The sequence below is a fragment of the Bradysia coprophila genome, unplaced genomic scaffold, assembly GCF_014529535.1.
Source record: "Bradysia coprophila strain Holo2 unplaced genomic scaffold, BU_Bcop_v1 contig_232, whole genome shotgun sequence".
Taxonomy (NCBI): Eukaryota; Metazoa; Arthropoda; class Insecta; order Diptera; family Sciaridae; genus Bradysia; species Bradysia coprophila.
The window spans coordinates 15,504,660-15,531,962 of NW_023503493.1; the positions used below are offsets into that span (position 1 = coordinate 15,504,660).

At 35.1% G+C, this 27,303-nt stretch overlaps 4 protein-coding genes across 26 annotated transcripts in view; 2 read left to right on the plus strand and 2 right to left on the minus strand.

Annotated features, from left to right (window-relative positions):
* The window catches only part of LOC119076952 (kinesin-like protein unc-104), a 37,234-nt gene extending 33,219 nt beyond the window's left edge, over nt 1-4,015 (plus strand). For all 22 annotated transcript variants that reach the window (XM_037184005.1, XM_037184008.1, XM_037184016.1 and 19 more), the window contains one exon: nt 255-4,015. In XM_037184005.1, coding sequence (XP_037039900.1) covers nt 255-345 — 91 coding nt within the window. In that variant the 3' untranslated portion in view covers nt 346-4,015. The remainder of the gene's footprint in view (nt 1-254) is intronic.
* A 3,878-nt stretch (nt 4,016-7,893) lies between these two features.
* On the plus strand, nt 7,894-9,877 carry LOC119076957 (cyclopropane-fatty-acyl-phospholipid synthase-like). Its single transcript, XM_037184036.1, has 3 exons — nt 7,894-8,452; nt 8,647-9,032; nt 9,092-9,877. Exons 1-3 carry the CDS (start codon nt 7,975-7,977, stop codon nt 9,491-9,493), a joined length of 1,266 nt encoding a protein of 421 aa, XP_037039931.1. The 5' UTR covers nt 7,894-7,974; the 3' UTR covers nt 9,494-9,877.
* Nucleotides 9,878-18,264: 8,387 nt separating this feature from the next.
* On the minus strand, nt 18,265-20,604 carry LOC119076956 (modular serine protease-like). Its single transcript, XM_037184035.1, has 8 exons — nt 20,291-20,604; nt 20,181-20,223; nt 19,976-20,121; nt 19,515-19,749; nt 19,144-19,400; nt 18,942-19,086; nt 18,518-18,884; nt 18,265-18,439 (listed from the first exon to the last, which is right to left on the minus strand). Exons 1-8 carry the CDS (start codon nt 20,577-20,579, stop codon nt 18,284-18,286), a joined length of 1,638 nt encoding a protein of 545 aa, XP_037039930.1. The 5' UTR covers nt 20,580-20,604; the 3' UTR covers nt 18,265-18,283.
* Nucleotides 20,605-20,787: 183 nt separating this feature from the next.
* On the minus strand, nt 20,788-25,540 carry LOC119076955 (protein SERAC1). 2 transcript variants are annotated; one of them, XM_037184034.1, is made up of 7 exons: nt 25,381-25,540; nt 25,098-25,266; nt 24,233-24,946; nt 24,042-24,171; nt 23,917-23,979; nt 23,046-23,131; nt 20,788-22,982 (listed from the first exon to the last, which is right to left on the minus strand). In XM_037184034.1, exons 1-7 carry the CDS (start codon nt 25,446-25,448, stop codon nt 22,071-22,073), a joined length of 2,142 nt encoding a protein of 713 aa, XP_037039929.1. In that variant the 5' UTR covers nt 25,449-25,540; the 3' UTR covers nt 20,788-22,070. The 2 variants fall into 2 exon arrangements, with proteins under 2 accessions (XP_037039929.1, XP_037039928.1); XM_037184033.1 differs by having other exon boundaries at nt 23,818-23,979.
* Between the last annotated feature and the right edge of the window lie 1,763 nt (nt 25,541-27,303).

Below are 27,303 nucleotides of genomic sequence, written 5' to 3' on the forward strand. Positions count from 1 at the left end.
GTTTCTAGTGTCTTTCTATTAAATATGCGATATCGATATGGCCAATTATCATTGAACGCACTCACAATTTAAATGAGTTTGTTTGATTGCGGAAACCAAATTTTTATGTCCTCCGGACTTTTTAATTGACTATACACAATGTTCTTCTCATTTGGTAACGCTTGTCGAATAAAATCATTAAAATTGTCGATTCTCGTCCTAAAACATTCTAAATCAAAAATTGTGTAATGAACGAGGATAATCCTTCTATTTAGGTCACGATTGGCCCGGAAAAACTTAGACTCCGCACAACAACAACAGCAACAACTTCAACAAGCACAGACAGCACTGTGCGACAACAAATGAGATACAATCACAATGGAATCTGTGTTAGTGTATTAACGACTCGAAAGGATTTAAAAAAAATGAGTTTTTGATTTGTACATAAAATTTATTTTTCGAAAGATTTTTGTTTTTGTACGATTTGTTGATTATTTTTATTGTTTGTTTTTAAATTAATGAATTATTGTTATTTTTTTGTTGACAAAGAATTATTGTATTTTAAATGCAGGTACTTTCGAAATTACCCCTTGTTCTGTCCATCGATTTTATGCTCAAAAAATAAATTCATCCGATTAAAAAGAGAACCAGTTTTTTATACCAAAAATACTCATGATAATAATGATTTTTGTTTGCACTGAGTCTGGATTAAGTATACACTAAAACATATTCCATTCGTGATATAAATGAAGAAAATTGAAATAAAATGAAAATTGAAATAAAAGTTAAAAGTAAAAAAGTGAATTTATAACGAAATTCGTACAGATAAACTGACTGGGTAAATAAGAACTACAATAACTAAATAAAATAAATAAATAAAGAAACGGGAAACCGTCAGAGGGATATTTGCAATGATGTTTATAGAGAAATGGTAGACAATTTTTCATATAGAAAAAATTAACCGGAAATAATGATTGAATGAAGAAAGGCAACTACGAAGAAGTATAACATTTAAAATTTAAAAGAATTATATTTAATCATTGTAAATGCTGTCATAGATTGATCTCAACTGAAGTTAATAAAACATAAAATATTATAATAAACCAGTATGTTCAACCAGATAAACCAAATAAATTAAACAAAACAAGAAAAACAAAAACTTTATTCAATTAAGTATAGAGACAAGTCCGATTGACAACCCAAGCATATAAAAAAGGAACCCAACCAAATGGAAGAAATTAAATATCTAGCGAAATATTTATGAATTCTATATTTAGATATTTAAACAGAGAAAGAACAAAAAATCCAAAAATTACAAAATGGCAAAATATTTATGATCAAAGTGTATTCAAAATGAAACAACAACCAAAAACAAAAATGGGAATAAAGACAAAATATTCCCGGTAAACCATCTGTCTAAAATATTACTATGATTATGAATTATATATCTACATTAATTTAAACAACCTAATGGTAAGCGCATAAATGCAACAAAATAATGTAGAGAAACATACCACACAGCAACACAGATTTTATAAAACAAAATAATTTCATAAAATTTATATTTTGTAGATGCTTTTTTATTCGATCTTTTAACTGTGCAATGGATCATCATTACCAGGGTCTATTATTGGCAAATTTGTTTACCGATTTTACTGAAGTTTACCAAAATTTACCGAAGTTTACCGAAAATCTACCGAATTTATCGAAAAATAATCGGTAAATTTTGATAAGTTTCGGTAAATAAATTTACCAATAAGAGGCTTTGAATTACCATAATGTCTCTAATGTTATACTCTAGTGGTATATTGTAGTTTGTGTAGTTGCATAGAATAATTTAACGTTGGCTGGTGTCGTCGTTCAATTATTGTCCTTGAAACTGTCACTGTTCCGACTAAATTCATTTTTCAGCCCAAAAATTTCATTGTCCATTTAACTGAGACAAATTTAACTATAGCTAAGTCGTGCGCGATGCTGAATTTAAATTCTGGAACTATCCCTAAACCGTCGCACATACACAAGGCCTTACTAAAATACTATCGCAAAATGAAAACAATCCAAAACGAGATCCGACATTCGCAACATTTTGTTTGGATTCCGTGTAACAACTTAACAACATGGATATGTGTGTTTCGAAGAACTGATAAAGAAACAAAATTTGACACAACGATTATACCGCGAGAAATTCTTTTCTAACGGTAAATTGAAAGAGGTTAAGACTTATACCACGACCACGAAATGCCAATTGTAAAACTTCTATGCAACATAATACAGATACTACTTCTTGTAATAATGGGGCTGTAGTTTTGGTCCATAAAACACGTCACCTACAACGTGCCTGACGCACATACTTCAATTGATGCCTTTGCATAATATAGATGCATACCGAATTCGAAACGCATGCAAAGTCTGTGTGTTTCGTAGATTTATATTTAGATTCATGAACCTTTAACAAACGGTATCGCGATATTTACAAATGATTTAAAAATCAGTCACATCATTTGTTTAAATTAACGCCCAGGGTTCGATGCAAAATCTGTTACTTCATTGGATTTAACATAACTTTTGGTTATATAGAAGAACGCCAGTCCGATCTCGTTTCTAAAAGTTTATGATTGATGAGACTCATCAGAAAGATTTTTTCTGTTGTTTTTTTCACAAATTATCAAAGACACGAAAGATTTTTTTAAAACAAATTGGAGAGTAGATGGGGTTGTAATTAGTGTAAAATGTATGTAGCACAGCACCAAGATCTGTTAAATTTCCATCACAAGTTCGCCTTTTAAACTTTTAACAGGAGTGAGTCTATCTACGTCACTGGGTGATGTGATTTATGGACGACCCATTAGTATGACAAGTCGAATATTGATTTTTCGTTACATTTTGGTTTTGAAAAATGGAGATTATATTAGTAAGCACACGATACATCCATGTATTCAGTGGATTTCTGCAATTTAGTTATTCAATCTTTGAATTATCGGATGTTACTTGTCGACGTCGTTGTCTTGTTAAAAACAGAATTTTTCTTTTTGTGTAGATAAATTTTCAATTTAATTTTTCTAATAAAAACTTATGTAAAACTCCCCAATGTGCTTGATATTTAATGAGAATTTAGAAAAAAATAAATAAAGAAATGGCTTCGCGCTGCATATATTAAAATTCACTCACACCCATTTTGAAGAGAATGAGAATTTACGAATGGAAAATGGTATGAATGACGAAACATGTTGCATCCTGTAAATTTTTGCTAAATAGAAAAAAGAAAATTTATTTTTTTATTTAAAAAGAAAGAAAAGAACACGAAAAAAAAACTCATTTTAAAATTGCTCTCATTTTCATGCTGGCTTATGTATACGAAATAAGTAGAGAATGGAATAAAAGGCCCGCGAAAACGTTGACGAATAATTGATGGATCTGAAGCGTTTCTCATTCATTTATGCGATTGACATAAATGTTATAGACGAAACCGGAAATGATTTCAATAGTATGTGTCTGTCTGAATAGTTCTTTTTCTGAACGTGCGAATAAAAAACAGTTGCATTCTGCTTGCTTATGGAAACGAATCCGTTTCATTTGTTAGCTAACATTGAATTTACGTAATTAGAATTGTACGCTAGCGTCATCCGAGAATGTATAGAATACAAGAGAGATTAGCTAAAAATGAAATTGTTTTTTAAAGTAATTTTCTTCATCACCGCCACTCGAGGCGTATATATATTTTCCGAGTACGCTCGAACATGATGGTGATGATGAAGAAGCTCTCGATAATATCGAGTCGATATAAATGAGCTAAAAGTATTTAGTGAAAGTATAACAAGGAAATTGAAGTGCAATGAAAAATAAAACAACCGAAAAACTGGAATAGGGTAAATTAGAAAATATATTTATCAACAAACAAACAAAGAAAAAGATGATTGCAGTGGAATGAACAACTGTGATTAGATAGATAAAAGAAAATAACGAGCATTGCATCCGGATCAGCTTTATACAAATTTTTAGCATTTCATTTCGTTTTCTTTTTTGGAAACAGAAAAAACCAATTCAACTCGATTACAACCTCTGTATGGTTTAGGATTAAAAATAAAATAAAATTGAGAATGTGTGCTGGAGACCGCTTTTTCGCAAACACAAATTGTATAAATTAAGAAAACAAAATTTCACAAATTTAAATTCTGACTCATTAATTTCCTCACTGGATGAAAGTACTCTGTTAAATATGTTGATTTGTTACGAAAAATGTGAAGAGAAATAATTTTTTTTTCTGTTCTGTTATTGCATTGTAAACACTTATAAAATGACAATTTTTAAAAAGTTTCTTCTTAAATATGTGGAAAAAAAAGAAATTTTCTTTATTCATTTAAAGAGGACATAATTATAATTGATAATAAAAATTATATTGTTGTGTATATTCTTATTAAAGTAAACCAAAAACAAAACAAAAAATCTATTCATATTTACTAAATATATGTAATTATCCCAACAAAAAAAGATATAAATTAATAAAAAGCTTTAAAGTAATTCGCTACGTTTGTTTTGGAAACCTCTTTTCACTTGAAGTTGATATGGTCAATTTTGCGCTGTCTGATTTTCAATTGACGGTAAACGATAAGTACCGTACCAATTAAATGTCAATTTTCGGCCTACACATTCTTAAAATTCTTAAAAGACACTATAGTCTACATTTTTCTCCATTTGGCCAAAAATGTGCCGTCATGGCTTCACGGTTAAAAATCGATTTTAAGAATGTAAATATTGGCCAAAAATTGACATTTAAGTGGTAAGGTAAATGGCTACAGTTGTAAATATTTAATATCACATTCAGTAAAAATATAATAAGGAATAGAATGTTTAACTTCCGAAAATCAGCAGCAGCTTGAGTGTGTATACATTTTCTAAGATTATCAACAATTTTCTAAGCTTCTACAAATTTTGGAATTGAAAGAAATTGTCTCTGTAGGTACATAGATACACATAGCAACGCGAGTTTGACATAATGTTCTTTTGTTTTCAAGCCTTTTCTAATTGTTTTGAAGTGACAAACTTGTGGAAGCTACGGAATTTGGTCTAGCTTCCGCAAGTTCGACATTTCAATAGTATTTTTCGTACCAAGACAGGAAATGACGATTGAGCGAGTAAGGAAAATTTGGACGTGTGCTGAAAAAATCCAATTTACTTGAAAAATTTCAAACTTCACTTTCACCATATTGTTCAATCATATAGTCATGGAAAAATTCATTCAAAACCGTTCTCGCACGATAAATCGTAAAGAAATGAATTCGCTCGGAAAAACCTGACATTTCATAACAAAAAACATCGCAAAATATGTCGTATTTCAGTTGCCCGGTGCACACAATTTGTAGAAATGTTACATTTTGTAGAAATTTATAGAATCATTTCACAAAAATTCTAGAACTTCTAAATTTTTTTTAGAAATTTCTAAAATTTTCTAGCATTTCTACAATAGTTATTTATCTACCAAGGTAGGTATGAAGGTATTTTTTCGCACTAGATGTCGAGGCGAAGCCGAGGTCGACAAGACGTCGTGTGCGAAACAATACCGGCATACTTACCGTGGTAGATACAACGTTTTTCGCAATTTCGGGCCATAATCACCTTTCCAATGCAAAACATGTCCTACATTTTGTTCCAAAATTCTTGTGTATACAGAAATACATTTGAACGATCAAGAAGGCTGCATTATGATACACATTGCTATGTGATGTAAAGAGACGCGTTGAATGAAATCGAGTAGTCAATGCTTAGTATATACGCTTCAACAATACGTTCGGTATAATTGTGTGGGTCTATAGCCGAATGGCTATAGTCGCTGCTTTGTGCTCAAAAACCTTTTGGTGTCGGGGGTTCGATTTCTGGTCAATGCAAGATTTTTATTTATAAAAATTTAGCCTTCGTTGCCAAGTTTTAAGCCTGTAGGACTTTTCGTTTGGGTTTTGTTTTGAGAGACAAACAAACAAACAGACAAACAAACATTAAGAGCTTCCGAGCGTACGCTGAAATTGTAGCCTACATTTGTGCGTTTCGAATTTTTTGATCGCTGATATATTTTTACGAGAGCCCTTTTTGAAAAATGTACGACCACATTTTCGAGTAAAAATATGTCAGCTCTGAATAAAAAATAAAATTGTCTGTGAAAGTTCCATCTACTTTGAGAAAAGTGTACCTTTGATGCAAATTTGGGGCATCGGTACAGTTTTCTCAAAGCACATGAAACTTTCACAAACAATTTTATTTTTTATTCAGAGCTGACATATTTTTACTCGAAAATGTGGTGGTACATTTTTCAAAAAGGGCTCTCGTAAAAAGATATCAGCGATCAAAAATTTCGAAACGCACAAATGTAGGCTACACTTTCAGCGTACGCTCGGAACCTCTTAAACTTTATATTATAGACTACGACTTCTTTCGAAAATGAAGACCCAAAATTGGATTCGATATTTTAGACTTGGAAGAATTAAATCCATTCTTGGTACGATTTGGATTGTCAAGTACTAAGAAAAACACATGAGCTGAGAATAATAGTAGATTATGGAACATGTCGTCTAAATGATTCATTAAATAAATGTTTTCTACATATTTTTCCTACATATTAAAGAATGCAATACAAAAAAAAATACTTATACGACGAGGGGAACCCGAGGCTACATAAGTTTTTGTTTCATTCGAGTACATTTTTTAACTTTTTTTAATTTTTGTATGTTCTAGTAGACCCTCTAGATGCCGTACAGAGTGAAAACTCTGCAAAAGCATCTGTAGATTTTTTTTGGTTCGGACCCATAATCCAAGTATCTCGTGTAGCTCGAAAATTTTTGAAAAAGTGAAAGCTTATATAAAAAAAAATTGCTGATTATTATTGCTAGTGCGAGGGTGAATCGCGGTAGGGCGGAACCAGGAATGACTAAAAAAAAAATTGAAATCGACACATCCTAGTGCATGTAGTAGTGTTTCATTAATGATGCTTATACCGTCCTATTAATAAGACATCAATAGCAACATACCTTTCACTTCGCATTAAAAACAATAAAAATGTTGTAGATTTATGTTAAGCAATATTGTTCCGGATGTTTTACCAGCTAATTTCTACACCAAGTTTTTTCCACAAGCGTTTCATAAAGTAATCAAAATTCATTAAATATATATTGATCTTTAGAAGTATCACCTTGGTGTCATTTTTGCATCCATTACTTAAATTAATTAGTAGGTAAAATTCGCTGTGAGATTCTGCTAGATCGAGTTGAGGGTCATTCACGATGGACGGTTTTTAGTTGGAAAAGAAATCTGACTAAAGTAAACTGACTTCTTGAATTTTCAATATCTTATCCATTAATTTTTGTGTACACTGGGGAAAGTTGTCTGAAATTCGTATGTTGGTTTGTGAATGGCCCCCTAGCAAATACTCTTTAGTAATGAACAAGGTAAATATAGGGAGGAGGTAATGCCATATACAACCGAATCAGATGTGCGGTGTGGCACGAAAGTTCGATACAAACGCCATCTCATCCCTTCGTTGAAAGAAAAAAATGGAATAGAAAGTCGGGCCATCTGTCATGAGATAGCGAAAATATTTTTGTGAAATAAATCGTAGTCAACCATTTTAACAAAAGATGTCATTGGCATCGAACTTATGTGCTAGGCCGCGCGTCTGAATGGCATTACCTCCTCACTATATTTACCTTGGTAATGACGATCCACGTTCGCAGAAATATTCTGTATATTTGGCCGACCTTACTTGATTTGTTTAAGCAATGAACATGAAGAACTAACTTTGTGTCCATAAATAATTTGAAATATTTACGCAATAACAAATTATCGTCTCAAAACATTAGCTTCAATGCAAATAATTGAATTTAGATAAAATCCACAAAAATGATTTGTGGCGTCTTAGTTTAACGATATCAGCACAGGAAAGATCAGCTCTAAGTGAACTATAATTTAAAAATATTGTTCTTTCGTTGTTCAAATTTTCATTCCACCACTATGATAAACATCTTACATTTTATCATTAGAAAGTTAATTGTTTTATACAAATGTGTGGAGTTCCAAATCCTAGATCTATTCAACGGATCAATAGAGCGATCCATTACCAACAAGTTAGAAAAAATTGGCGTTGTGTTTGAATCGGTTGGAAGCAAAAGAGATGATAATTACGAACACATATTAGAGAAATGCAAATACGATAAAATATGTCGTCTGCAACTCATCAATAAACGTTTATTAACGGATATGACAAATCGCGGCAACATCGCACTGGGCGAAGGATATATGAACGGTGACTTTAAATTTACTAATGATGAAAGTGACATCACGGAATTTGTGACACGCTGTTTGAGTAACAATTACTTTCGACATTATTTCAATTGTTGGAACTCACTTTTATACGATGTGGAGTTTGAATGGATAAATTTACAAACTTCTTCGAAAGCATGGGAAGTGGGAAAGAAGCACTACGATTTAGGTAAAAATTCTTAACTTATGTTAAAACGTAAAGCCCATTAAATTTCATGTAAAAGACCAAGATGTCACTATGGAATAATTCCATGGATATTCTATAGTAGCGCCTTGTCCTGTATATGAATCTTAATGGACGAAAGAGCAAGAAAGTATATTGGAAAAGTGAGATTGGCTGAGTAAAGTGAATGCATTTTCTAGGAAATGCGTTCTTCCGTTCATTTTTGGGTTCGAATATGGTATATTCGTCTGCATATTGGGCGAACGCAGACACCCTGGACAAGGCGCAAATTGATAAACTGGAATTGATTGCGAAAAAGCTCGATTTGAAGCCTGGTATGGTTGTTCTTGACCTTGGATGCGGATGGGGAACCTTATGTAAATATTTAGCGGAAAACTATGGAGTGAGTTGTGTAGGAATAACAGTATCGAAAGAGGGTTATGAATATGCCAAACGCATGTGTCACGGCTTGCCAATCGAGTTTCTTCTGGAAGATTATCGACAACTTAATCAAAAGTTCGATCGAATAGTGTCTATTGAAATGTCGGAGCATGTTGGATTCCGAAACTATCGAGAGTTTCTTGAGGTATGCAGCTCAAATTCTAATTTAGGAATTATTTTTGAACCTAACTCGTTATTTCAAAGGTGGTCTATCGATGCTTAAAGCCAGATGGGATATTTTTGTTACACGTAACAACTATCACAGATTCAACCATTAAGCGCATAGACACTTTCATTCATCAGCACTGTTATCCAAACATAAGTTATCCACATACTCAGGACATCACTAAAGGAATTGATGGTCTACTCGTTATTGAGGACTGGCATAATATGTCAATTGATTTCGGGAAAACGTGTTTTGCATGGCGAGAGAATTTTATCAAAAATTGGTCAACAATTAGTAACCAGTATGATGAACAATTTTACAGAATGTGGACGTACTTTCTGTCAGTAGGAGAAGCCGGCTTTAATAGTAAAAAATATGAATTAGCGCAAATTGTTTTTACAAGGCCAGAATTTAAAAGTCGATACATCGTCGCCCGGTAAATTGTACTGAACTATTTAAAACGAGTACGATAATCGTAATTGTTGACAAAAATAAGTAATGTGATGTTGTATCAACCTGTTGAAAGTATTTCTATCAAATGAAGTAACAGATTCAGAAATTATACTTGCTGCTTCTGAAAGGCTGAGAGTACTGTATTATTTTTTCATTTTTTTTTTTTCATTTATTAAATGTTGTTCGAGCGCTATGAGTTTTCAGAGCAGGGGTACATCGATCTTCTACATTACTTACACTCCTATTGCATTAAAATGTGAAATTAAACTGAAGAAGAGATTTTCATCACTGCGCTACTTTTGTATACTCTCCACCTACACGGAAAATTCGGCAAATTCGACATTTGTTGTGTGCTGCATATATTTGCTGCAGACTGAATAATGTTCCCGTGTGTTGTATTACAATAAACATGTAATATGAATATTTTCAAAATATAGTTCCGGCAACAATATTATTCAGCTCGTAGGAATATTGTGAGGTTCCCAGGTATATATTTGCTGTGTGCTGAATTATATCTTCAAATTAGTTGTGGGATGTATTACTTAAATTTACCTGCATGCCGAATATTGACTAAATGGTACTATCGAACTCTACATGCATGCTGAATATTGACTAAATGAATAAAGTCGTCTGTATTTAGAATGGACTATGGAACAATAAATTTATTGTTTTAATGAAATAAAAGGAAGATCTCAAGAACATACGCATAGAGATGATTATCAAATCTAATTTTATTCCTTCATTTAAAGTTATTTCTATTTTTACCGAATTAATATGCAATGATAATGTTACATTTATGTATTTCAATAGAAATTTTGACGAACGAACTTTTAAATCCATTTTCGCTGTTAAAGGCTTTTGAAATGTTAACAGAAATAGTTGGTGGTATTCAGCAATAAATGATGGAATTTGTTTATGTACTGTCCGTTTGACAAGAGGATCGCCACGGTTCAGCCAAGGCTGTATACTTTGGAAAGGTCACGCAGATACAGATACGCGGGTTACACACCACAGTTGATGATAAAATGGCCGATTTCATACAAAAATTTACCTACTCTGATGATTCTAGTCGTCTTGATGATGTGGTGAATTTTTTGTATATGTATCAGAAGTGGTGTGTTCCCGCGTATCTAATAAAATGGCGGTCTGTGTGACCTCCCCAAAGTATACAGCCTTGGGTTCAGCAGGGGGTTTTGAACATTTGTTTTTTACACGTTGGCACACTTGCTATTGTCAGATTCAAGATTCTTTTTACGAAGGTTACGCTGATTATACTTTGTGAAAAAGGCCAATACCTTGCAAATATGTCACATCTTGGACAGAATTTGACACTGCAATATCTGCAACATGAAAAAACTAAATGTTCGAAACCCCCTGAAACCCCGTGCTTCCACCTACGTAATATACACAAACTAGGTGAGCCAATCTTAATTTATTAATTCGCGTAATAGATGCTCACTATTAATGTGAACAGTTTTTTTGTAGAACGATTGAAAAAACCTCTAATTCAGAACCAGGCTCAGAATTAAAATAATAATATCCGATGACATTGCTTAGTGGGGAGAAGTACTACATTTCATAGAAAATAAATTCTATTAAATGTTGTTGCATAACCCATTCTAAATACGGACGACTTTATTCATTTAGTCAATATTCAGCATGCAGGTATAAATATGCTTGTGTGCTGCATAAAGCAAAGTAACAACGGTTCGAAATAAGACTGCCACTATATGCAAGCAGTATAGCAGCAGTGGTAAAGTCGTTGGCAGTCAGAAACTGAAGTTAAGCATCGATGGTCGCGGTCCGTACTTGGGTGGGTGACCGGAAAAACGTAAGCAAAAAAATTCTGTTAGCAATAATATGATGAATTTAAATATAAATCTACGGCTAATAACAAATAATAATAATAAAATTGAAAATAAATAAAAAATTATTTTTTGAAAAAGTTTTTTTGTTTTTTTTTTGTTAACGCAAATAAAATTGATAAAGATAATTAAATCAATTTCTTCTATTAAACGATAAATTAGGTTGTTTATTGAATTGAAAAAAATGGCGTCATTTTATATTATAAAACAGGCATACAGCTAAGACCTGCACGCGTAACTACCTCTTCAAATTCCAATTTTCTCTTATGTTCACGTCGAACTTCATCCGCCAATTGCTGTTCAAAGGCACAGCTCTCCGAACAGATGTTCATCTCCTTGCTACTAATCTCCAAAAAACGCTGATTCATTTTTTCTTTTCGAAACATGTCCATTTCGATATCCTTTTCGTACAGTCGGTCACATTCCAGCTGTAAATCATTGCACCGGTTTTCGGCAATTGACTTTCGTTGGAATCATCCAACAACTTTTTGATCTGATTTTCCTAAATTTTGTTTCATTTGAAAAGTAATCGAACACCAAATAGAATGTTGTTGAAAAAAAAAAAAAAATTGGGTCCTTGGACTAAGCCCGCTACACGGCCCTAAGTGTATTTTGCATATATCTCGAGTAAATTTCGTCCGATTTTCCTAATTTTTGTTTCATTTGGAAGGTAATCGAAGGCCGAATATAATGATGTTGAAAAAAAAAAATTGGGTCGTTGGACTAAGGCCGTAACTAGGCCTTAGGCCTCTCAATAAATTAAAATTTTAGGTCAACTTGAAATTTGTGTTACATTTGAAAGGAACGTCGTACGGGGCTTCGTAATTGCGCTATGCGCAATTTGTAAGATGTACACATTTCATAATAATTTGACTTCAACTAGGGTGACAGACGCACTAGGGTCACGTGCGCAATAGATGTACGGGTTCGTACGGGGCTCAGTCGCAGCAAACGCTCCGACTGTTCTGACGGCTCGTTTTCAACGGTTTTCATGGTAAATTTTCTTTTTATTGAAATATGAAACTTTTTTCTCAAAATCGCATACGGTCTATTATATAGACAAAGCTTCAAGATGTACCTTATTATACATACTCCTCAATGATCCGCTATGACTTCCACTTCACAATTATTCTGCACTATACGAGTCAAACTATTTTCTGAAAAAAACTAAGTCTATTGGTTTTGGACACCCTTGAAAAAAAAAAAACTAAACTTATAAACCATTGGACAAAAATTCAATAGAGGAACGTTCATTTTGTTTTGTTACAAGCCTTTGACGAGTAAAGTTGAACCATTCCTAACATTGTGTCGAAAACAGAGCTAATAAGAGAGATGGGACAGTTAGACCCCACCGAAACCCAAGCCGTTCTTAAGCCTATTTACGTAAGTAATTTGAGAAAAAGTTGGAAAAGTGACCTTGTGTAAAGTGAATTGTAAAAGAATGTGCGAATTCTGTGTATTGTTTGTATTTCAATAATCAAAAGGTGTGTCTTCCAACATACATAAAATAAATTTGCGAAATTTTGTTATACCCGATTTAAAAATAATAATTTTTAAACAAATTGTGCGTATGAATACACTAACAAGGGCATTGTGTTGTACATACCACTACCACAAGCATTGTTGAAAAATTCTTCAAATACGAAAATGACTATACTCGTCATTTTCCCTCTCACTTCTTTTCATGTAAAATTATGAAGAATCACCAAGTGCTCTTTAAGATGGTACAGCTTAGCTTCGGACAAGAACCAAAATCGCGCAAAAAATAGGACATTTTTAGGAACATAATTCTCAGGATTCAAGAGATGGAATACAGCAAAAGGGGGATTAACGGTAAATTTGAACCTTACTGAACAGAAATGTGTTTTGGCATTGATAAAATTACTTGATTTTCACAATTATTTTTCACAATTAAAACACGTCTGCACGGCAAAAAAATTTTCCACTTTAGGTACATTTTTTCGATAGTACATCGTGAATAATCACATAAGTTGCTGTATCAAAACCGTTCCTTATGTCGCTGACCACGAAAATATGTTTGCTTTTTTTTAAATTCCTTCTTGTTTTGACGAAATTAAGTAAAATCAAAAAAAATTCTACAACGGCGGCCATCTTGTTTTCACAGTATTTCTATGGTGGCCGTCTTCGATGTTCAAGAATCTTTTGTTATTGAAGACACAATGGACATTTCATTTGAATTAAAAGAGGTGGCGCCATAGTATTTGGTTTATGTCCACAGCTAAACCCTTGTACGCTCTTAAGTGCGTCTTCATGAAAATCGAAAAAAAAATGTACTGAAGTCATACTTTTGAAAATACGATATAAAATCGATTGAGTGTTTTTAAGGAATATGATGGGCATTTTGGGGATCAGAATGATTTTCTGCATCGGTTAAAAATAATTTACAAAAATACTCCAACTTAATTCAGTTGTGGCATTCAGATGAAACTCGATGCTTTCTGCTAATTTGATTGAGTAACTTTCGTCCCTAAGTCAAAATGTCCAGCGGATGATTTTCGGCTGCTCTGACGGCTGTTCCATATTACCTAATTTAAGTATCGTTTTGAAGAGCGAACATATTTGCAATTGTGTATGCACGCCCTACTTAGAGGCTATTCACATGATACCATGATGAAGGAGAGATATATACGACATAACACTGATTTTGAACTAGATACTTTGTCACTACTTCACATATGATGGTATATGTTCTCTAAGTCGGAGGAATTATTTGCAAAAGTGCAGCCTTCATACGTTATTACTTTCGTTTCCATGGATTTTTCCGTAAGGAAGGGGATACAGTCTGAATTTAGTCGTTTTCCACGTACCTACTTTGTGAAACAACCCTCCGCAAATCTTTGTTTGGCAACGAAAGTCCATATTTGCAGATATGTTTTCGTAATATTTTGTAGACCATTTACGATTTGTTTAAGTAATAATTAACAACTGTTCATTTCTCTAAAAACATCTATTTGCACAACAACATTACGCTGCTACAAAAATATTTCGCAGCATAATTTGAAATGTATATTTACACTATAACAGGTGAATCAAATTATCGGTGGCTCTAATGCAAATAAACTGAATTTAGATAAAACCAAAAAAAAAAAATATTTGTGGCGTCTTAGTTTAACGACAGCAGCACAGGAAAGATCAGCTCTAAGTGAATTACTTTTAAAAGATTCTCTTTCCGTTGTTCAAATTTAATTATCCGTCCAATAACTATGATAACCCTTTTACATTTTATCATAAGAAAGTTAATTGTTTTATACAAATGTGTCGAGTTTCAAGTCCTAGATCTATTCAACGGATTGATAGAGCGATGCGTTGTCAAAAAACTAGAGAAAATTGGCGTTGTTTTAGAGTCGGATGGAAGCAAAAGCGATAATAATTACGAACAAATATTAGAAAATTGCAAATATGATAAAATATGTCGGCTGCGACTCATCAATAAACGTTTATTAACGAAAGCGACAAATCGGGGTAATATCGCAATTGGCGAAGGATACATGAATGGTGACTTGAAATTTACTGATGATGAAAATGACATAACGGAATTTGTGACACGATGTTTGAGTAACAATTATTTTCGACATTATTTCAACTGTTGGAATGCATTGCTGCACAATGTGGAATTTGATTGGATAAACTTGCAGACTTCTACAAGAGCATGGGAAGTGGGAAAGAAGCACTACGATTTAGGTATATTCTTAACTTATGTTAAAACGTAGAACCCTAGTAGACAATTGTCGAACCACAGTGTGACTTTTCCAATTTTCTTTCTCATTCTTTCATCCAAGCCAATATGGAATTAGTCCTTAGTGGCATCCTTGTCGTGTACATAATTTTCAATGGATGCAAGAGAGATCGAGAATTTGGAAAGATTTGACTGTGGTTCGAAATTTTCTACTAGGGAAGCTGAGTAAAGTGAATGCGTTTTCTAGGAAATTCGTTCTTCCGTTCCTTTTTGGGTACGAACATGGTATACTCTTGTGGATATTGGGTGAACGCAGAAACACTGGACAAGGCACAAACTGATAAAATGGAATTGATTGCTAAGAAGCTTGATTTGAAGCCTGGTATGGTAGTACTTGATCTTGGATGCGGATGGGGAACTTTATGTAAATATCTAGTGGAGAACTATGGCGTGACTTGTGTAGGAATAACAGTGTCGAAAGAGGGCTACGAATATGCCAAACGTATGTGCACTGGCTTGCCAATAGAGTTTCTTCTGAAAGATTACCGACAACTCAATCAAAAATTTGATCGAATAGTGTCTATAGAAATGTTTGAGCACGTTGGATTCCGGAATTACCAAGAGTTTTTTGAGGCATGTCCTATTAGTATTATACAAAGGATCGGGATGGGCCCACCTGCTTCTGACATTATTAAGAACACAGACAAAAACATTTCTGGACTTGATGCCTGTATTGAAGGGTAAGAATTAGCATACAAATTCCAATCGACCTGTTTCTATCGAAGGGACAGATCTACAAGTCTGTGTGTGTTCTTAAACTCCAGGTCAGAAGTGAATGAAACCTTTCCGATCCCAACCAATTTCAAAAAACTAATTTGAACCTAACTCGTTGCTTTACAGGTGATTTATCGCTGCTTAAAGCCAGATGGGATATTTTTGTTACACTTAACAACTTTGACAGACTCAACCATTAGGCGCATAGACACTTTCATTCATCAGTATGCCTATCCGAACATAAGTTATCCGTACGTGTACGAAATTACGAAAGGAATTGATGGCCTATTCATTGTGGAGGACTGGCATAATATGTCAATGGATTTTGCAAAAACATTTTTCGCATGGCGTGAGAATTTTATCAAAAATTGGCCTATAATAAGTCACCAGTACGACGAACAATTTTACAGAATGTGGACGTACTTCTTGTCAATAGCAATAGCTGGTTTTAATAGTAGAAAATTTCAATTGGCGCAAATTGTTTTTACACGGCCAGAATTTGAAAGTCGATACATCGTTGCGCGATAGTTTCACTAATCAATTTAGACTTTTCGACTGACAACATGTTTAAAACAAGTGTGATGCAATTTAAAGGACTTGCCATCTATGCTATCAAACCGACGACAAAAAATTGTTGAGCTCTGGGTTATCTTATCCTTAACTGTTTGTTAAACCTATAGAAATAAAAGATTTAGCTTGTGAAAGGCTACGAGAATATTTCTCTAACTAATAAAGTATACTTTGACTTTGATTGATTGATTTGGATCTGCCACTTTCTGAGAAACTTTTATATTTAACATCTTAGGGGGAGGCTATTGTACAAAATACAGGTGCAGAGTTTCCGAAAAAAATATATTCTGAAGATTCTAAAGACAATCCACAACATTCTACGTACTTTCACCTTCTTCTTCGGAGTGACCAGTCTTAGCTAGAAGTCCTATTATTCACAATAATGTTTTTGTTGTAGAATAACGTGATTTGAAGAAAAATAAGTGCAAAACGAAAACTTTATTAACACACATTTGGAAGTGAAATCGTGATTAGAATGTAAAATTGATGTGATTAGAATGTGTGCTGCAAGTAAAAGGAGTTTTCGATGCATTTAGTAAATGGATGTAACTAGTCCCTATGGTTCAGCAAATAGATTTTTCGATAAAGACCTCTTAAATGTCAACTTTTAACTCTTTTTTTAACCGTGAAGCCATGATGGCACATTTTTGGCCAATTGGAGCAAAATGTAGGTCACGCTACATATTTCCCTATTTGGCCATCATAGATTCACGTTTAAAAATCGATTTTAAGAATGTGTAGGCCAAAAATTGACATTTAAGTGCTAAGGTTCTTTCGTTAAAGAATGAAAGGAATGAGTTCCTAATGCATCAAAAAATCGTTCTGCTCACGCATAGCGAATTCATCGTTTTACGAAATGCATCAAAAAAGCGACAATTTAAAAAAATCACGAACAAGTACAATTTTTAAAAGAAATGGAAATTATAAAGGGATTCTATAGATTTGCAAGCAGATTCAAAATCTTTTGGATGCGACCGGAAAAAAATATCAGTTTTATACTAAAATGACCTACCGTTCAACACTCTTTTTGCATTTGTTTCTCCATCAAAAATTATTTTTCGGTCCACCTTGATCAACGATATAGACATAGCTGAAAGGGACTTGTCTTTTGTATATATTCCTCAAAGACCCGCTACGACTTCCAGTTCACAATTATTCACCATACGAGTCAAACTTTTTTCCCAAAAACACTGAGTCTAGAATGGTTTTGGACACCCTTGAAAAAAATTAAACTTGTAAACCATTGGAAAAAAATTCAATAGCGAAACGTTCATTTTGTCACAAGCCTTTCCCCAGTAAAATTCAACCATGGACCCTAACACCATGTCAAAGCCTGAGCTAGTAAGAGAGTTGGGACGCCTAGGCCTCGATTCCACCGGAACCCAAGCCGTTCTTAGGGCAAGACTGAAAGCACATTTACGTAAGCATTTTGAGAAAAAGTTATAATAGTGACTCTTATCTGTGTAAAGTGAATTGTGAAAAAATACAATCCAAAGGACTTGCTATCTATGTTATCAAAACGACGAGAAGAAAGTGTTGAGTTCTAGGTTCTCCAGGTTCTCCAGGTTCTCTTATATATTCTTATATATACTAAACTGTTTGTTAAACTTAAAGAAGTAGAAGATTCTCACTAATAAAGTATTCTTTGACTTCGATGGATTGATTTGGTTTTGCCACTTTCTGTGAAACTATCTATAAATGACATCTTAGGGGGATTTAATTGTACAAAATGCATGTGGAGAGTTTCCGAAAAAAAATGTATTCTGAAGCTTCTGAAGACTTTATTATCTTAATTGGACTTAGTCACAATAATGTTTTTGTTGTACAATAACGTGATTTGAAGAAAAATAAATACAAAACGAGCACTTTCTTCACACACATTTAGAAGTGAAATCGTGATGAGAATGTACTTCGGACAAAATATTTTTAATCCAGGCCACATACATTCCAACTTTAGTGAATATAGTAAACTGACTGGTATCACAGAGATTAGTCGATGGCCGTCTTGGACTTAAACTTACAATACCCTAAATTAAGTTTCAAAATCGTTCAAATATTGTGAATAAAATGGACGATACAGCCCGTCCATTCGACGTGTTAATTACCTGAAGATACCATAAGTCTTTCGTTGAAAATGTTAATCCAGATCCAGAGTCTCCGTTACAGACCCCAGTCCCGTTTTCCCAGCCCGCGCAGAATGTTGTAAAGGTCACGTATTTTCGGAAGTCAAGCTGCTGTTTTTCCATACATTCTCGGTCGCCCACTACTGGTAACGAGGTTACTTTCAAACGATCACTAAACAAATTGTCCTCACTAACACCCATTCCAGTGACATATCCGAGATTAGTGTGGCTCAGATGAGAAGTTATGTCGTCCAGATTCCAATCGATGCACGCTGGCAAAAAGAAACTGTTCAGATCCACGTTTCCATCAATTTCGATAAGGGCAATGTCGGAACCGTAGTTTCCAAATCTACAGAAAATCGATTTTTTATTTGAATTCTCCAATTAATTATTATCATTGGCACACTTGTCTTGGTACAGTGGATGAATGATAGTCCTTTTCGCTGTAAATGTCTTTACGTACGCATTCTTCGGGTCATTCAACAGACTGCTTGTTGATCCCATTGACAATTTCAGGAGATTCGTCTTTATATTCCACACACAATGAGCGGCTGTTATTTAATGACATCAAAACGTCAGACCCAGGTAACAATAATTCAAATAACTACCCGTAACTACGATTGCTTCCGAGATCAACGTACCACCACACCAGAATTGGTAGTCGATTTTCGTACGAACATATAAATTGACGTGCCAAGGGAAAGGAACCACAGCATCCCAGCCATTCATAACCAATGGGATCGCAGAACTGATCTGTCCACATTCTGGTACACACTTTAGAATGTCTCGCGACCAATTACCATCCAACTGGCATACGGATTGATCGCTAGTTTCATCTCTGATGCTCGCAGATTTGTAGAATTCTCTTGGGAAATAATTTATTGATTTTAGTTTGCTGGCCAACAGATAGCATTCGCCAATGTGAGTACTTCAGTTCTGAAATGAAGTCACAACACTTCAAAAAACCTTGCTGCCTTACTTGCATTCAAATTTTGCAATTGTGCCTGGATCCATCGGCTGATTGCACGGTACATCATCTTCATTTAATGTACACGTTACTGTAAGTCTTGATGACATTATTGGTGGACATTTAATAGTCTTACGGCATTTAGGACATTGTATTGCTAAGCATATCGTTGGAGTTTCATCCGATCCATCTATGCAATCATTAAAACCGTCACATTGTCCTGATAGCTGAATACAACCTCCATACTCTGTCACAAGAGGGATCAATGAACATACAAAACTCAACACTCCAAACTCGACATATATGCGTGCTGAAGAAATCGAGCTCAGATGGCAGCTTGCAATATTTACAGGTGTATCTTGCAGTATTTCGAAAGTCAAAAAATGCTGCGATGACCTTGATTCGTTCAGCACACAGACATCACGAGTATCCAATCCATCACGAGTGATGTTCAAAATATTTCATAAAATTACTGCATTTGAATGTTCCCAAGGGGCACAATTCCTGATCACAAATTAATTTTGATTCGTCCGAACCATCCTCGCAATCATCGTTACCATCACAAATAGCCGATTGAGGAATGCATTTGGAGATTGTTTTACACAGAAACTCGTTTTGACTGCTCGGACAAGCAACAACGGTTACAGTTTGAATTCAAGTTTTCGTGTATACACTTACCCACAGCTACGTTCTCGTCGACCACACTGAATTTCGTCAGAACCTTCAATCACAGAATTGAAATTTTCAAGTAATTTAATCCGGTCAATCCTTCGATCCATGTAACAAACCATCAGAGCAATCACGTATCCCGTTGCATTTTTTCGATTTTGCAATGCAGGCACCATAATGACACCGAAACTGACCATCCGGGCAAATGATACGGTAGCAAAGCTCTTTGATCTCATCGGAACCATCATAACAATCCGAACGACCATCACACACCTGATTCACATCCAATATTCCGCCTGATTTACAAAGAAAACCGATGGTTGTGTTCGGTCCGACCGAGTGACCAGTAAATATGCTAATTTCCATGCACATCAAAATGATTAATTGCAACAGAGCGACGAAATGCATTTTGAGTTGTGCGCTGATAGGTAGACCGAGACAGTTGCTTTTATATGTGGAGGCGGAAAAATCTTTTCGACCAGGTGTTGTTCGATGATTTAATGTGTCGTTAAGGTGTCGCAAATAAAAATTATTTAGTGGCAGTTAAAGCGCATTGTTACGGAAAATGTCTTGTGGTACATGGACAACTTGTCAAATAAATAAAAATGCCAAGGTATCCGTTTCGGTTTCATAAAATTTAATATCACAATGCTTTTGTTCTACTGGTTGTACTTGTACCTAGTCTAAATAAATGGCAAATTCAATAAAAACAAAAAACGGTTGAGTCTAAGGAATAAAATATAAATTCGACGAATTTTAGCTTTTTAAGCGTTTCAAGGTCGGTAACAAAATTTCCAAAGCAAAATTCAAACATTTCGTAATTCCGATTGAAGCGATATACAATAGACTTTTACACACATATGAAGACCGTAGAAATCAGGAGCAGCTTAAAAGAGGAAATTATTTCTTTTGGAACAGGTCTGTTTATTAAACAGTGTTAAAACTGAGGAAGTACTAGATCTTCAATCAAACTTAAAATACCTGAAACAACAGTAGTGACTGTGTAATCTAGTGATGCGTTTGCAATGGAAGATCACTATCAACACTATATACAGCAAATTTCTCATTCACTTTCAATTGTACGTATTTCAAACACAATTAAATAGGCTACATCCACGTCTATCCTAATAATTCTACGATTTAAACTCTACGAAATTATTGTCTCACGTAAGAAGTTTAGAGAGTGCTAGAAGGTTCCTAACGAGGGTGGAAAATTCGAGATAATCTGACTTTCTGGACACGTCATATTTTTCAGAATTTTAATTGGACTATTTATGTGACAATACGTCATCATCAATTTGGTTTCTCAACAATGCGAACTGATTAAGCTTACACTAGGTCTACCTTTGTTAGGGCCCTTCCAGCACTCAAACAAGTTTTATTGTTAATGCGTATGTTTCACACCAAACATGAGGGATTGCGTGCGCTCCGCCTCTTTTCCACCCATCCGAAAGACGTCTTTGGGAGTATTTTACATAGACTACGCCGGATTCGTTTCATTTACATTACAAATAATTTCGGTGCTCAACATCGCCCTGATCGCCCTACGTTCCAAAATTGATGAGTCTTTATAGAGATTATCTCTGGTGTCGTCGCTTTATTGATATTTTTGATTGATATCGAACTGTAACGTCTTGTGTCACTACAAATTTTGAAAAACAATATTACCGATCAACCGTTCATAGTTCGGACAAGTGAATTAGAACTTTGTCATATCGGCCACATCTCAATAAAATTACGAAAATACAAAAAACAAAACTGAAGCTACAAGATCGACAGATGAGCTAATCATCGTTTGAGCGTATTTGTCATGTAAAAATATTCAAAAAATAAAATTGGCTTTCTCTATCTTACATCTCAATAACAACAAAAAAAAAAGAAAAAGAAAAATATTTCGAGTTAATGTGGCTCACGTGGCTCACAGTCATCGTCATGCTCCATCTGGACGGTGTTTTCTTTGGCGTATGCAACAAGAACGTCTTTGATGACCATCAGTAGTCTTTGGTACAAGAAGGATTGTTGTGTATTGGGTTTGCTGAGTCCCAAATGGTCCACGTTCAAAACGTAAAAGTCGCCAAACTGTAGTTTAGCCGATTCTTGTGTCACAATTCGTATGGGAAACTTGAAACTTGTCAGCATTGTGGGACTGCCTTCGACGACACTTACTATGTTCACTTTTTCGTTCATTTCATGTAAATAATCGACAAACTTGTCATGTAACGACAATAGAAAACTTCCATTTTCTTCTAGTTCTTTCACTTCAATGGTTGGAGATAGCAAAAATTGGATATGTTGCTTCAGTTTGGCCACTGAACTGCCTTTGTGCGGTGTGCCAAGGAACAATATTCCTCTCGTATTTAATGCCAATTTCTTGATGTCCTCATTACTATCATTCATCGCCTGAACGATTATTTCCTTGATAAGCAAACCACCCATGGAATGACCCACCCAAACGATTGGTCTGTCTTTCCCTAAGCCAGCGTCCGCTAAACTTTTCATCAATTCGTCGGAACGATTTTTTAGCGTTCCTCTACCCTTTTCGCAGGTACACGTATGCTTAGCCTGCCATTCTGTCAAGGCAGTCTCATAATTTATCCCGATGATACGAAGATTCGGACAATCGAACGGTAACCAATCCATCGGCCAACAGTATGTGTACTCCTCGCTGCGATCATCATTTTTCCATTTATCGCCGATTATCGAGTACGGTCCGTTAAACGAGTCATTTTTGGAATACAATGGACAATCGGGAAACACAACTTCCCAATCGGAATTCAGTTCGCCTGATGTGTTGAGAGTGGCAATGAGTTCCTGGAAAATGAATTGAAAATTGGAGATTTGGTTGTAGTGGATGGGAAATCGTGTTCGACTTACATTTGTTGCAATGTCACTGAGAATAGTTTTCGGTTTTTTAGCGGGCTGTGTGCTAATCAGCTCTTCCTCGTCGTATAAAATCGTATCTGAATAGAAATAAAATCTGGATGAATACGAGAGGCACAAGGTAACTCCTTTCAAATGATTGTTAATTTCACTGAACTAACGGACAAGAACTAGTGGATCTGATGCCATTTCACACACAGTAAGGACATAAAATTTAAAACAACAACAAAGTATGCTTTACAGCCGATTCGTGCGTACCGTACCATATTCTACAGTATCAAGTTTCAAGAATCGCAAAATTTCGAAGCGAAGACTTTTATGTCCTTTGTATTCCATCTCGATTTTTGGTCTAATGTTGAAAATCAAAGTCAAATTCAAACAAAATTGTCGTCAAAAAATTACAACTTCATCCAAGGCCACATTGTGAAAATCAGGATCCCACATACCAATTCAAAATGTTACAACTGTAAGAGTGGGTACACTGTTCCCGTACATGATTATGAAGTCAAAATTTTGTGAACAGCAGAACGTAACTGCCAGAGTAAAATTACCTTTCCGGCAACATTCAAAATTTCTACTTGTTAATTCAGTTGGACCTCCACCGGAGCTAAACAAACTGTAAGCAACAACTTCACAGGTTCAAACAGGAAAAAGTGAATTGACTGTGGTCGGTTAGTAACAAACAAAGTCAAGCGCGATGATGATCGAATAAAATGTCAACTTTTTTTTGGACATGAGCATTTGCGATACAATTTTGGCAACTTACCGCTGGGCCTGTCGTTTCGTTCAAAATCTGAACTTTTGCGTATTCTACCGTCTCCCACCAGAAATAAATCGTCATCAAATGAGTCAATCGTTTGCTTACCGTATAATCCCAATTCGTCGGGGTAGTCGCGATCCTTCTGACGCCACGTCACAAACACTCCGCCTGAATGCGAACAATAATTTTGTTTGCTATGCACAAAGGACAATCATTTTGTGTAACGTTACCTAACAGTCCGTGAACGAAGACAATATCAACGTCGGGTCTGCGTTTCAGTTGGGTCTTCGGGTGCAGTGGATAGATTCGAGATGGATATGTGCAACGAATGTTGTCGTCATGGTCCATATTATTTAGAGCCTAAAACATGAATCCCATGAAAACGCTTTTGATTCGCTTCGGTGTAAGAGTAAATGTTCACCTTTGCGGCTGTTACTTGTACACGAAGATCAGGATTTCGGGACCATTCAGCCAAAATGCCAACCCATCCTGTCACAAAAAAGTCATCGCATGCCACCAATGACATATTCGAAATCACTTTTGCCAGCAAAAATTTCATCTCCAGATTTTTATGGAACAATTTCTGGACTTCCATTAGAGTTTCCAGCGTACGCTCGTTGATCAGCGTTCGAACGACGTCTGCTTCTTTGGTCAAATGAATCAGTACTTCCAAACATTGTTTCAAGAACTCCGTTTCCTGTTTGCTGACCTTGCACTTATCAAGCGGATGCCACTGGTCGTCGTATTCGAATCCCTTCAAGATGTTGAATTTATTCAGAACCGTGCCATGGAAAAAATTCACACATTTGTTCGGCTGCAGTGCTGCAATCTGGTCACGCAATTCATAAATCAAACTCTTCGGCTGTCGAACCGCTCTTTCAGCTCGTGGTGGTAGAAACCATCGTAGATCGCAATTATTTCGCGCTAATGAAACGGCAGACGTTGCATTGCATTGCTGGGCTAAGTGTTGAAAGTCCCAATCTTTCAGATGATCGATCCGGGCTAGCTGATGGATAGCCTTCATTCGCTGATGTTTATCATCTGATTTTGCTACTTCTAGTAGACGCCAAGCGACCGAATGTTTCAGAGATTTCCACCACTTCCCCAATGGATTTATGAAAATGTTGATCCAGTTCTGTAACATATAGGAAAGTGCGTAGTAGCAATCGGAATGAACACATAGAGAAGTGGTGTCGACGTTAGACATGTCTTAAAACTAAAATAAAATTCGCAAAAAAGTTCAATTGTCCTTGACTGAGCTTTGCGCAACACATAACAAAACTGACCTTATCGTAAGTCTGACTGTGCTTGATTTCAGCCAATGATTCTTTGTAAATCGAATACTTAAGGTAAATGTAATCGGGCCGCTTTTTGTCAATGTCCAGAACGTTTGTGTTAATTATTGCATTCAACGACTGTTCCATTTTGTAATAAAAATAGACCACCGATCCGACCCTGATATCAACAAGAGAAAAAATGAATTAAATTCAAATTATAATCAACGGGGTCGAATTACGAGCATATCCTTTTGTTACATTTTTAAGTGGAATGTCAAATGTTTTGACTTACGTTGAAACTAATGCAGAACAGGCAGCGATTTTTTTGTATTTACTCAACTCATATCCACTTGGTGTCATGGTTAAACTATAATTTTATCGCAATTTTTTCAGCGAAACGAAGGCAAATTATTTTTGTGTTGTTACTGTTGTTGTTGTTGGTTTGTGTCATACGATTGTGACTGCGTTCTTTCGGTTGCTTGTCAAATTTATGTCCATTCAAACGATTCAAACAAAAATTCGACAAACGTTTAATAATCGGGCGCAATTTTTCGAAAACTTTTGAAAACCTACATCTGAATACTACCACGTTTTTCAGTTTGGCTCATTTAGAACTTTACGATTGGCAATCATATCCCCCTACTTCTGTTGATGTTAGTTTCCATGTTGACAAGTTTTTTAGACATATTGACGCTCAAACTTGGAATAGGAATGTAGTGTCGCCTAGTTTTTCTATTGGAACCTATCAATTTAAAAACTTTTTGTCTGCAGTCGTATGAGGCTAAAAATATATAATCAGAAATAATTCAGAAATAATTCAGAAATAATTCAGAAATAATTCAGAAATAATTCAGAAATAATTCAGAAATAATTATACTAATTCTTGGATTCTTGTTAACTTGGGAGCTTTCGAAAACTATTCTTCACTCATATTTTTGCTCAACAAATACAAAGATCATGTAGAACAAGTCGCTTCCACGAATTTTGAACACTCCCTGTCACGAGTCACCAAAGAACAAAAATTAAGAAAATTTATTTTTCCCATTTGTGTATTTAGTCCGGGTGCTTGTCGGATTCACGGATTTTAATTTGTCTTTTTATCCTAGTAGTTCGGCTATTAACGTCCATTCTACAGTTGTTAGTATTTTAGTAATTAGTATTGTTATATCAAGAAATGTCTACTCTATGTAGAGTACGACGGAATTTAAATTAGATGATACTGACAACTCATAAGCATTTCTGGTTAGGTAATAAGAGCTTTCAGTTCTAAAGTTAAAGTTACTTATTGACCCCATATAAAATGTAAAATGTTCGAAGTGTAGCTAATGATCCTACTGAAAATTGTACGACTTTCCGTACCTTTGGATTTTTTTACAAGCGAACCATGAGCGTCTGCTCTAAGACAACGAAAATTTAATAGTAAGCCTTGGCGTGTGTTTGGCAAAGAAGCAATTAAACTAATAAAAGCAATTGGAAGCAAGATCGCTGAAGTTACTCATGAGAAAAGAGCGACAAATTTTATGTTCAAGCGATTAGCACTCTCAATTCAGCGTGGAAATGTTGCATCGATTCTTGGTACAATTCCACTTTCGAAGAACTTGGCAGAATTATTTTATTTATAAATAATGTAAAATACTGTTAAATAAACCATTTAGAAAAAAAAACACAAAAATATCAGGTCAACCTGAAAATATTCAGGTCAAATTCAGGTTTCAGGTCATTTAGGTCATGATCTGAATGGACCTGACCTGAAATTTTCCAGATAGTAAGCCTTAATCAAAATTTTCGGTATCAGAACGTGATCGGGATTTTCCTTGCGCTTAGAATGAGTGTGTCAGTTTTTCCAAAAAGGGTCACTTCAATGGCATGTGAGGCAGTGCCTTTTATAAGGATTTTTCACTGGGGTGCACAACTTTCCGAAGGGCCCAATTTTTTTCTCGAAAGGGCCCTCACAAAAAAGCCGACGTTTATCATAAAATTTACATTTTTTGTTTTCTGTATCCGGCACCTCTTCAGCGCCCTGGGCTTCGTATTACAGCTACCATTTCCAGCACCCCATTTCTTATTCCCAGCGCCCTTGGCTTAGCACATAGGCTAAGCCGGCACTGTCGTTAACAGCTGTGAAGGTAGGTCAGACCTCCCACTGAATTTTTCGGACAATTTTCATTAAAATTTCAGACATTTTCTACGAAGATTTCGGACAAATAGTGCGCTT

Coding starts and splice junctions, on each gene's coding strand:
- LOC119076957 (XM_037184036.1), top strand. CDS start 7,975: ATGATAAACATCTTACATTTTATCATTAGAAAGTTAATTGTTTTATAC. Junction 8,453..8,646: donor AAAGAAGCACTACGATTTAG/GTAAAAATTCTT, acceptor TGCATTTTCTAG/GAAATGCGTTCTTCCGTTCA. Junction 9,033..9,091: donor ACTATCGAGAGTTTCTTGAG/GTATGCAGCTCA, acceptor GTTATTTCAAAG/GTGGTCTATCGATGCTTAAA.
- LOC119076955 (XM_037184033.1), bottom strand. CDS start 25,448: ATGACACCAAGTGGATATGAGTTGAGTAAATACAAAAAAATCGCTGCC. Junction 24,947..25,097: donor ACAGTCAGACTTACGATAAG/GTCAGTTTTGTT, acceptor TATATGTTACAG/AACTGGATCAACATTTTCAT. Junction 24,172..24,232: donor TACAAGTAACAGCCGCAAAG/GTGAACATTTAC, acceptor TTCATGTTTTAG/GCTCTAAATAATATGGACCA.
- LOC119076956 (XM_037184035.1), bottom strand. CDS start 20,579: ATGCATTTCGTCGCTCTGTTGCAATTAATCATTTTGATGTGCATGGAA. Junction 20,224..20,290: donor GATACGTGATTGCTCTGATG/GTTTGTTACATG, acceptor CTGTGATTGAAG/GTTCTGACGAAATTCAGTGT. Junction 19,087..19,143: donor GGAAGCAATCGTAGTTACGG/GTAGTTATTTGA, acceptor ATTAAATAACAG/CCGCTCATTGTGTGTGGAAT.